Source organism: Staurois parvus, unplaced genomic scaffold (assembly GCF_062004578.1).
Source record: "Staurois parvus isolate SC_StPar_1 unplaced genomic scaffold, SC_StPar_1.0 ptg000980l, whole genome shotgun sequence".
Taxonomy (NCBI): domain Eukaryota; kingdom Metazoa; phylum Chordata; class Amphibia; order Anura; family Ranidae; genus Staurois; species Staurois parvus.
Window position 1 is genome coordinate 4,093,796 of NW_028318776.1, and position 11,694 is coordinate 4,105,489.

General features: G+C 43.9%; 1 protein-coding gene across 2 annotated transcripts in view; it reads right to left on the reverse strand.

Annotated features, from left to right (window-relative positions):
• CORIN (corin, serine peptidase) overlaps nucleotides 1-1,202 on the reverse strand; it is a 329,820-nt gene extending 328,618 nt beyond the window's left edge. The window contains exons 1-2 of one of the 2 annotated variants that reach the window (XM_089657303.1): nucleotides 1,126-1,202; nucleotides 989-1,091 (exon numbers count right to left, since the gene is read on the reverse strand). In XM_089657303.1, the coding sequence (XP_089513429.1) occupies nucleotides 989-1,091; nucleotides 1,126-1,187 (165 nt within the window). In that variant the 5' untranslated portion in view covers nucleotides 1,188-1,202. Of the gene's footprint in view, nucleotides 1-988 lie in introns of both variants that reach the window. The other variant, XM_089657302.1, reaches the window with a different exon arrangement.
• Between the last annotated feature and the right edge of the window lie 10,492 nt (nucleotides 1,203-11,694).

The window sequence follows — 11,694 nt, forward strand, 5'->3', positions numbered from 1 at the left end:
GAGACCCCAGCACTGTATATAGGAGAGGACCCAGCACTGTATATTGGAGAGGACCCAGCACTGTATATTGGAGAGGACCCAGCACTGTATATAGGAGAGGACCCAGCATTGTATATAAGAGACTCCTGCACTGTATATAGGAGGCCCCTGCACTGTATATAGGAGACCCCAGCACTGTATATAGAAGAGGACCCAGCATTGTATATAAGTGACCCCTTCACTGTATATGAGACCCCTGCAGTGTATAAAAGAGACCCCAGCACTGTATATAAGAGACCCCAGCACTGTATATAGAATAGGACCCAGCATTGTATATAAGTGACCCCTTCAATGTATATGAGACCCCTGCAGTGTATATATGAGACCCCAGCACTGTATATAGAAGAGGACCCAGCATTGTATATAAGTGACCCCTTCACTGTATATGAGACCCCTGCAGTGTATAAAAGAGACCCCAGCACTGTATATAAGAGACCCCAGCACTGTATATAGAATAGGACCCAGCATTGTATATAAGTGACCCCTTCAATGTATATGAGACCCCTGCAGTGTATATATGAGACCCCAGCACTGTATATAGAAGAGGACCCAGCATTGTATATAAGTGACCCCTTCACTGTATATGAGACCCCTGCAGTGTATAAAAGAGACCCCAGCACTGTATATAAGAGACCCCAGCACTGTATATAGAATAGGACCCAGCATTGTATATAAGTGACCCCTTCAATGTATATGAGACCCCTGCAGTGTATATATGAGACCCCAGCACTGTATATAGAAGAGGACCCAGCATTGTATATAAGTGACCCCTTCACTGTATATGAGACCACTGCACTGTATATAAGAGACCCCAGCACTGTATATGAGACCCCAGCAGTGTACTGTATAGCTGTAGTGTAGGCGAGGAGTGAAGCCAATACTAGAGGATCGGATGGCACTGATATATCGGTGGAGCCGTTCTATATCGCACTGTCTATGGGGCTCTTACCCTGTCGGTGCCGGTGACGGGCCGGTAGTTCTCCTCCCCCGGAATGGTGGTGAACTGTTGCAGTGACAACATGCTCATCGGGCTCCCATCCCCGGTGTACGGTGGTCGGTGATCGGTGGACGGTGGTGTCCGCTCCCTGGCAGCTCCGCACTGTGTACACTGTCAGTCCACGTGCCGGGATGAAGGCTCCGAGCATCATCCTGCCCTCCACACCCCGGACCGCCTCTCATCCACACACCGCACACCCTTCACGTGCCGGGAGGGGTCCTCCTTGTGCGGGCACACCTACCGATCATCGGAGACACCTACCTAGAGGGAAATCATGGATGTCGCGTTCCCCCGACCAGCACCGGGGAGTCCAGACATAACCGGGTCAGAGATGGGAACAGTCCAAGTTTATGGATCGTTTCCAGGGACCCCGGAACGCACCGTCTATGGGGGTGTCACCCCGATCCGTACAGATCTCCGGGGACCCCGGTGCGCACCGTCTATGGGGGTGTCACCCCGATCCGTACAGATCTCCGGGGACCCCGGTGCGCACCGTCTATGGGGGTGTCACCCCGATCCGTACAGATCTCCGGGGACCACGGTGCGCACCGTCTATGGGGGTGTCACCCCGATCCGTACAGATCTCCGGGGACCCCGGTGCGCACCGTCTATGGGGGTGTCCCCTGATCCAGATCTCCGGGGACCTCGGTCCATATAGTCTGTGGGGGGTGTCACCCCGATCCGGATCTCCGGGGACCCCGGTGCGCACAGTCTATGGGGGTGTCCCCTGATCCGGATCTCCGGGGACCCCGGTCCGCACAGTCTATGGGGGTGTCCCCTGATCCGGATCTCCTGGGACCTCGGTCCATATAGTCTGTGGGGGGTGTCACCCCGATCCGGATCTCCGGGGACCTCGGTCCATATAGTCTGTGGGGGGGGGGGTGTCACCCGGATCCGGATCTCCGGGGATCTCGGTCCATATAGTCTGTGGGGGGTGTCACCCGGATCCGGATCTCCGGGGACCTCGGTCCATATAGTCTGTGGGGGGTGTCACCCCGATCCGTACAGCTCTCTGCACTCATCACATGACTTTCAAATCAGAACATAAAAGCATTTATTGTATTGCAGCTTGCCAATTCATAGATGTGATGGCCAAGGGCGGACTGACAACTCATGGGGCCCCCGGACAATAGGGGATCATGGGGCCCCTGTGTCCTTGCCCAAACTCAAAAAAGCCTATGAAAAAGGTACCAGGGGCATCTCATGGGGCCCCCAAATGGCCCAGGGCCCTCAGGCAGTGCCCGAGTTTCCAAATGGTCAGTCCGCCCAAGGTGATGGCTGCATTCCTTTTCTAGCTTTGGCTTCCTTTCCTTTATTTTCATCTGGTGATCCAGCCAGTAAGGCTGCTGTTTTTCAACAGAACAAAATGTCCTGTGGATGTAGCAGTTAGAGGGATGAGACAAATCATTTCCCAGTAACAGGTACTTACAATGGTCAGCTTTCATTTATTTATGTAAAAACCTTTATCCCACAGAATGGAAAAAAAATGTTTCTTGTAACTATGAAGTGTTAGCTGGAGTTATGCAGGCCATACACGGTCCAATTCCAACTCCAAATGAATTTTCTTTAGAAAATCAGAAATTGTGTTGCGTCTTGTAATCCGATGGTGCCAGCATTGATTTTAAAATTCAGCCAACCAAGCCTTTAATGTCACCTCATGTTGCTACAGAAAAGCATTTTTTATGGCCAAGAATTTTCTTTTCTTTCCAGGTCACAGCTCATGTTCATTTCTTTTTCAGTTACATTTCTCACACGATTCTCCCATCATTGATTAGAAATTTGTACATTTTTAAAACAGATTCCAACATGCCAATCACTCAAATTCAGTGGTCGCTCGAAAGTCAACTGATGATGTGGCCCACTTATGGTGCGAGATTCGAATAGAAATTCTTAGAAAAGATTTTTGAAAGAAAATTCTTTCTGAATTTGACCCGTGTATGGCCGGATTTAGGCTTCAATTTGCTAATGTATTTAAATCTACTAATACATCCAACACTCCCCTCCCCCCAGGCTGGCAATGCTACTGTCCAAAGGTGCCCTTGTGCTCCTTCCTCCAGAGTGGGGCGCTCTAATACCAGTGGCGGGGTACTCTAATACCAGTGGTGTGTTACTGGCCAGATCACCAGATGAAAACAGAGGGAAAAAATTAGTTCACACCTGGAACACACGGGAACACATGCAGCATTCCCATGCAATTCCCACGCATCCCCATGTAACGCGATTTTGCAGCCCATTATTTGGATCACACTGGAATGCAGGAAAGGTAGTGCAAGCATTCCTTTTAAAAGTGTGCCGCACCAAACCACATGGTCCTGCAGCACCATGCGTTCAAATGCAGTCCAATAAACGCACACAGAATGCACCTTTCTCATACCACATTCTGGTGTGAACTGACCCTCCTAAAAGAAAACGAATGCAGCCACCAACCACATCTAATGATCAGTAAGCCGCAACATATTATATTTTTGATTTTACATTCAATAATACTTTAATTAAAGGATAGGAAACAAGTGCAATCTACATAGGCAACAGCAAGCAGAAATTCTATGGTTTAGGCTCCATTCACAGTTATGCAACTTCAGAATCGTGCGATTTTCATTGTGACTTTACAGTGCGACTTGATGCGACTTTGGATAAATGCGACTTTGGATAAATGAGACTTTTGGATAAATGCAACTCTGGCTTTGACCAAGGATAATTGTTTCTGCTGTACAAAGTCACAGGTTGAATGTACAACATTCAGGTGTGACTTTCACGGCTTTGGAGGGTTTACTTGAAGTCTATGGCCCTCATTCGCATGAAAGTTGTACCAAAGTAGTGCAGCAACTACCTTGAAGTCGCACAGATATGAATGGTAGCCATTGGGAAACATGGGGGGCGACTTGTTATGCGACTTTGGACCCCAGCGATAATATCCTTCCTCTGACAGGTCTGATATTGTACAGATGGGCATACACATGAGGATCTAATTGTTTGCAATCCTGTGAACAATCCCCTTGTTCCCCTGACATGATCAGTTGTTATTCAGGAGACTCTCATTAATGGTGGCTGTGAGGGCTCTGGGTATGGTCTGCCATAGACATCAGAAGGTGGTCAGAGGGCCAGGAAAGATTTGTCTGCTCTCTGGCATTTGTGTCATTCATCAGGTCCTAAATATGAATGGTCCCATCCTGCAACTGTCAATGTGCAGGCTACTGGGAGCAGAGGGGTGACAGGCTGCAGAGAATGTTCACTACTTCTGGGGGGACTAAAGTGAAAGTTTACAGATACAAGGATGGATGCAGATACAAGTCATCTAAAATATTGGTCCCTACACCACATGCTTGGTGATGTGTCTCTCTTTTGTGTCTTCCTTTATATGGAAAATATGATAAGTATGTGAAATGATAATCTTTATAAAATGACCTTACTTCTTACTTGCTGTGTTTATATATATATATATATATATATATACATACACTGCTCAAAAAAATTAAAGGAACGCTCTTTGAAAACACATCAAATCTCAATGGGGAAAAATATCATATTGGATATCTTTACTGATATGGACTGGGTAATGTGTTAGGAATGTAAGGATGCCCCATCGTTTGATGGAAATGAAAATTATCAACCTACAGAGGACTGAATTCAAAGACACCCCAAAAATCAAAGTGAACAAATGATGCAGCAGGCTAGTCCATTTTGCTGAAATTTCATTGCAGCAACTCAGAATGGTACTCAGTAGTTTGTATGGCCCCCACGTGCTTGTATGCATGCCTGACAACGTTGGGGCATGCTCCTAATGAGAAGATGGATGGTGTCCTGGGGTATTTCCTCCCAGATCTGGACCAGGGCATCACTGAGCTCCTGGACAGTCTGAGGTGCAACCTAGTGAAGTCAGATGGACATGATATCCCAGAGGTGTTCTATTGGACTTAGGTCAGACGAGCGTGGGGGGCCATTCAATGGTATCAATTCCTTCATCCTCCAAGAACTACCTGCATACTATTGCCACATGAGGTCGGGCATTGTCGTGCACCAGGAGGATCCCAGGACCCACTGCACCAGCGTAGGGTCTGACAATGGGTCCAAGGATTTCACACTGAATGATGTTACAGCAGCATAGCGTTCTCCATGGCTTCTCCAGACCCTTTCTTGTCTGTCACATGTGCTCAGGGTGAACTTACTCTCATCTGTGAAAAGCACAGGGCGCCAGTGCAGACCTGCCAATTCTGGTGTTCAATGGCAAATGCCAATCGAGCTCTATGGTGCCTGGCAGTGAGCACAGGGCCCACTAGAGGATCTTGGGCCCTCAGGCCACCCTCATGAAGTCTGTTTCTGATTGGTCAGAGACATTCACACCAGTGGCCTCCTGGATGTCATTTTGTAGGGCTCTGGCAGTACTCATCCTGTTCCTCCTTGCACAAAGGAGCAGATTACGGTCTTACTGATGGGTTAAGGACCTTCTATGACCCTGTCCAGCTCTCCTAGAGTAACTGCCTATCTCCTGGAATCTCCTCCATGCTCTTGAGACTGTGCTGGGAGATACAGCAAACCTTCTGGCAATGGTACATATTGATGAGCCATCCTGGAGGAGTTGGACTGCCTATGCAACCTCTGTGGGGTCCAGGTATCGCCTCATGCCACCAGTAGTGACACTGATCCTAGCCAAATACAAAACTAGTGAAAAACAGTCAGAAAGGATCAGTAGGGAACAAAATGTCAGTGGCCTCCACCTGTAAAACCACTCTTGTTTTGGGGGTCGTCTCATTGTTGCCCATCTAGTGCACCTGTTGTTAATTTCATTAACACCAAAGCAGCTGAAACTGATTAACAACCCCCTCTGCTACCTAACTGACCAGATCAATATCCCAGGAGTTTAATTGACTTGATGCTTTACTCTGATTAAAAAATGTTCCTTTAATTTTTTTGAGCAATGTATTTCTTAATGTAGATGTTTAGCTAGATATTTAGAGCCCACTCACACAAGAACACAGTGCAGGAAACCCACACCAAATTCAAAACGCACTGGATGTGCAATCTGCTGCAGGTGGCAACATATTCCTAAGGATACCGCAAACGCAGATCACAAGCGCAGTGTGTTTGCCTGCACTGAATACCATAGTACCATGCAATGTGGTTGCAGCGGGTTTTTAAAGGTAGTGCATGCACTACGTTTGGCGCGATCCAATGTGGTATTGCTCTGCACTGAATTACACAGGAAGTGGATGGCTTTCCTGTGCAATTCAGGTGTGAACCGCCACTTAGTGACAGTTTCCATTCATGGAAATACATGTTTTGAATGCTCCTGATGTGGACCTAATAGTAACTTTTCGAAGTATGTTGAAATAAATTCATGACAAGTCAATTGACAGCAATAGTATCATTTAAAAAAGAAAAAAAAATCTTTAAAAAGCCATCCTTGAGCCTCAGCCTAGGCTGAGATGATGCCATCAGGCTGCTGCAGGCAGGACATAGCATTTCCTCAGTCTCCTTTCTCTGATTATGTTAACTTTGTAGCAGTTCTGATCAGTGTCTGATGTTTGTGACCACAGCAAAGTGAATCTTTGACGCCATAATTTAAAGAGTTACTAAACCCACAACAGTAAAATCAGTCTGTATATGCAGTGAAGCATGCTTGTTATAGTCACCGTGACACCTAAGGGGTTAATCCTGTGCATTGTGTAAAAACGCTGTTTGATCCTGACTTCTCTGCCCCTCCTTTTCTTCTAGTACCCCCCTCTTATCTCCTGATAATACATATCATGTGGAGACACTCTGCACATGCTCAGTTTGGTGTGTATTGCTAGAGAGGTTTTTTTTTTTTTTCGTGGGAGAGTTCATGTGATCAGCACAGGATTAACCAGCACCGTCCAGACATAGGTCAGGGGTTCTGTATCCTCCTAGAGCAGAAAGAATACTCCTCCTACAAGCATTAACCAGTGCTCTCCTGGACACTGATAGAAGTCACAAGACCACTCTAACTGATGAGGAGAAAAGGTATTTAGCAGTTTATATTAACTAAAATAATTGCATTTCCATGTTGAGTGTACTGTGGGAGACCAGATATAGTGAGTGCAGGGTCCTGGGTTTAGTAACACCTTAAATGGTTAGTGATCTGAACCCGCATCTCAGTCAAGGAAGTAAATACTGGACAATACCTGAACAAATATTATTTACACAATACTTTATACTTTGTTGAAAAAAGTAATATTTGACCAAACAAAACAGTTAAGGTTTGGAACTGACTTCCGGCATAGGCAGTGCATCAGCCAACTGTGTGGATGAGGTTCTGTAGCCACTACCATGGATTCCAGGCCAATGCAGTGGGTTTGAGATTCGCTAGTCCTTTAGGAAATCAACAGCTTTGTTGTTTTTTTTTTATTATTTTTTATTATTATTGAAAGCTTTTTTGTTTTAACCACTTGTTTACTTCCCTAAATTGTAAAACAGGAAAGTGGTGGCTGTTTATTTCTAATTTATCCATTATATAGTAAAAGAAAAAACTACCAAAAAGAAAGCTTTAGGCTTCTTTCACACAATCAGATTGGGTGTGCCTGTACGTTTTCGAGAAAAAACAGATTAGACCCTCCATTTCCCTCTATGGAGTGGCGGATGTAAATAGACTTCAGTCCATTTACACCTGTCTACATCCAATCCGATCAACTAAGATACAAATGTTTACATTCCACCACCCATAGAGCACAGCGGGCTGTGTCTGCATAAGTGCAGCAGACTCGGACCTGTCATCCGGCTTACTCCACTCAGCTTAGCAGGCAGGATCAGCGGACAATTCCCCCACCGAGAAATCTGATTCAAGCAGATACTGCCCTGTGTGAAATGGACCTTATCCGTTTCAGAAACTGATATAAATTAATTTTGTTACAGTGTTGCATTGTCATTCAAACCATCACAATAATGCAGGCCATAGATGGGTCGAAAACCGGCCTTTTTTTTAACAAAAAAACGAAAAATCGGTCGTTCAATAGGCCGACGTTACCACCAATGGTAAAAAAAAATCGGCCGATTTTCGTCCCATCTACGGCTGGCAGTTAATTACTTCTGTGCCCTGCAGAGAGCTCTGCTATTATATTTGACATTAAAAAGTATAGCGGTTGCAACATTGTATCTGTTTGTATCTATTTTGGATAGAGATGTTTTTATTCGGATACAAATAGATACATTGTTGCAACCGCAATACTTTTTAATGTCAAATATAATAGCAGACTGGATTTCTTTTTTCTTCTTCCTCTTCTTTTTCTTCTTCTTTTTCTTGCAGGTCACGGCTCATGCGCAGATTTTTTAAAAAGATCTGCTGATTTGCCCATCATTGCCGTGAAAATCAGTCGATTTTTTTCCAACTTTACCGATCAAAAAAATGTGCCAAAATCCAGAAAAACGGCGGACTAATTAACCCATTAACAGTGCGAAAATCGGCCGATTTTTTTCGGCCGAAAAATCAGCTGATTTTCTGCCCATCTATGGCCTGCATAGGGTCCATGCACACAAGGAGGCTGAAAAATAGAAAAAAAAAAACAGTATAAAAAATACTTTTGCTTTAACAGGACTTTTTTTCAAAACATTCCTGTCTGCTAATTTTTTTCAATATAATCAATGTACACTTGAAATTGCCGAATGCTATTAAATGCTGCGTTTAGGTGCGTTTATGAGCAATCAGGTGTTTTTTTTTACTAAATAGCCTGGTCATGAAGGAATATTATTGGTTATTACTCAACACAATTATCTTGTGGTTGATTTAGGATTAGTGGTTACTTTTAACTGCTGTCCCTTCTATAGCAAACGTTTGTTGTTCATGGGGTATTGTTTGGGGGTTTTCATTCATTCATTCATTTATTTATGTACGTATTTATTTAGTTATTCTTTGAATGTTGATAGAGCCTTTTTAAAAGTTTGTGGTTCTTAAAGTGTAGTGTTCACTTATTACTGACCATCTGTTCTTTAAGCTGCATCTGCAGCACTGCAGTACTTGAAAGGAGAAAAATTAAGTGCACAAACAATGTACACCTAAATCTACTCATATTATATCACTGACATTCATCAAACCCTCACTATCCTCATAGAAAATATAAAAGTTAGGTATACACCAGTTGGGACTATTATCCCTGATCCCAGTTAGGACTATTATCCCTGATCCCAGTTAGGACTATTATTCCTGATCCCTGTTAGGACTATTATCCCTGATCCCAGTTAGGAATATTATATCTGATCCCAGTTAGGACTATTATATCTGATCCCAGTTAGGACTATTATTCCTGATCCCAGTTAGGATTATTATCTCCGATCCCAGTTAGGACTATTATATCCGATCCCAGTTAGGCTTATTATCCCTGATCCCAGTTAGGACTATTATATCTGATTCCAGTTAGGACTATTATCCCTGATCCCAGTTGGGACTATTATCCCTAATCCCAGTTGGGACTATTATCCCTGATCCCAGTTAGGTCTATTATCCCTGATCCCAGATAGGACTATTATCCCTGATCCCAGTTAGGACTATTATATCTGATCCAAGTTAGGACTATTATCCCTGATCCCAGTTAGGACTATTATCCCTGATCCCAGTTAGGACTATTATCCCTGATCCCAGTTAGGACTATTATATCTGATCCCAGTAAGGACTATTATCCCTGATCCCAGTTGGGACTATTATATCTGATCCCAGTTGGGACTATTATCCCTGATCCCAGTTAGGACTATTATCCCTGATCCCAGTTGGGACTATTATGCCTGATCCCAGTTGGGACTATTATCTCTGATCCCAGTTAGGACTATTATCCCTGATCCCAGTTGGGACTATTATCTCTGATCCCAGTTAGGACTATTATCCCTGATCCCAGTTAGGACTATTGTCTCTGATCCCAGTTAGGACTATTATCCCTGATCCCAGTTAGGATTATTATCTCCGATCCCAGTTAGGACTATTATATCCGATTCCAGTTAGGCTTATTATCCCTGATCCCAGTTAGGACTATTATATCTGATTCCAGTTAGGACTATTATCCCTGGTCCCAGTTGGGACTATTATCCCTAATCCCAGTTGGGACTATTATCCCTGATCCCAGTTGGGACTATTATCCCTAATCCCAGTTGGGACTATTATCCCTGATCCCAGTTAGGTCTATTATCCCTGATCCCAGATAGGACTATTATCACTGATCCCAGTTAGGACTATTATATCTGATCCCAGTAAGGACTATTATCCCTGATCCCAGTTGGGACTATTATATCTGATCCCAGTTGGGACTATTATCCCTGATCCCAGTTAGGACTATTATCCCTGATCCCAGTTGGGACTATTATGCCTGATCCCAGTTGGGACTATTATCTCTGATCCCAGTTAGGACTATTATCCCTGATCCCAGTTGGGACTATTATCTCTGATCCCAGTTAGGACTATTATCCCTGATCCCAGTTAGGACTATTATCTCTGATCCCAGTTAGGACTATTATCCCTGATCCCAGTTAGGACTATTATATCTGATCCCAGTTAGGACTATTATCCCTGATCCCAGTTAGGACTATTATCCCTGATCCCAGTTAGGACTATTATATCTGATCCCAGTTAAGACTATTATCCCTGATCCCAGTTGGGACTATTATCCCTGATCCCAGTTGGGACTATTATCCCTGATCCCAGTTGGGATTATTATCCCTGATCCCAGTTAGGACTATTATATCTGATCCCAGTTAGGACTATTATCCCTGATCCCAGTTAGGACTATTATCCCTGATCCCAGTTAGGACTATTATATCTGATCCCAGTTAGGACTATTATCCCTGTTCCCAGTTGGGACTATTATCTCTGATCCCAGTTGGGACTATTATCCCTGATCCCAGTTAGGACTATTATCCCTGATCCCAGTTAGGACTATTATCCTTGATCCCAGTTAGGACTATTATCCCTGCTACTGACAAATGTTCAGTTGCTGTATCCTCTGCAGTATTTGAATTCTTGTAGTAAAGCCCCAGGCTGTGCCATTTGTTTCTGTTTTTTGTAATTTTGGGTCTTGTCTTGCACCGTCTGCAGTCTCTTAAGTCATGTAGTGAAACACCTGCCTGTACTTTTTTTATCTAGTAAATTTTGTCAATTCTCCCTTGTTGAAAATGTCCTGCTGCTGGCCAGTTTTGCACTGCTGTAGTACCTGTGGTCTCTTAACTCTTAAGCCTGATAGAAACTAGCCAGAGGCAGGTCAATATTTCATAAGCAAGAACAGGGACAGCCACAGCGAACTACTGGCCAAATTCTACCTGACATCAATGTGGGTCTGATACTGTTTGATGAAAAAGTATGCCAGCTGCCAAAGCAGTTTTAAATAGGCTTTTTTTCATGCTGAAATTAAATGGATTGGGGTGCTATTTTGCATTGGTACATTTCCCCCATGGCACTGCCCAGCCTCCCATGCCTTCTTTTCTTTTGCATTTTGTATTTGTTACAGATTTTAGCAATGTTTAAAAAGATGTATAAAAATTAAGTTCACAAATAAAAATGAATTGAAACAGAAAATATAAAACAGGGCAACTCAGGCCACCCACGAAGTTGAATATCATTGTTCAGGGTTCCTTGAAGGTGGGTATGGTACATAGTTTCATTCAATACATGTGTCGAACAGACTTTATGAATCAGATACTAACAGATACCAATGTAAATCTACAGCAGT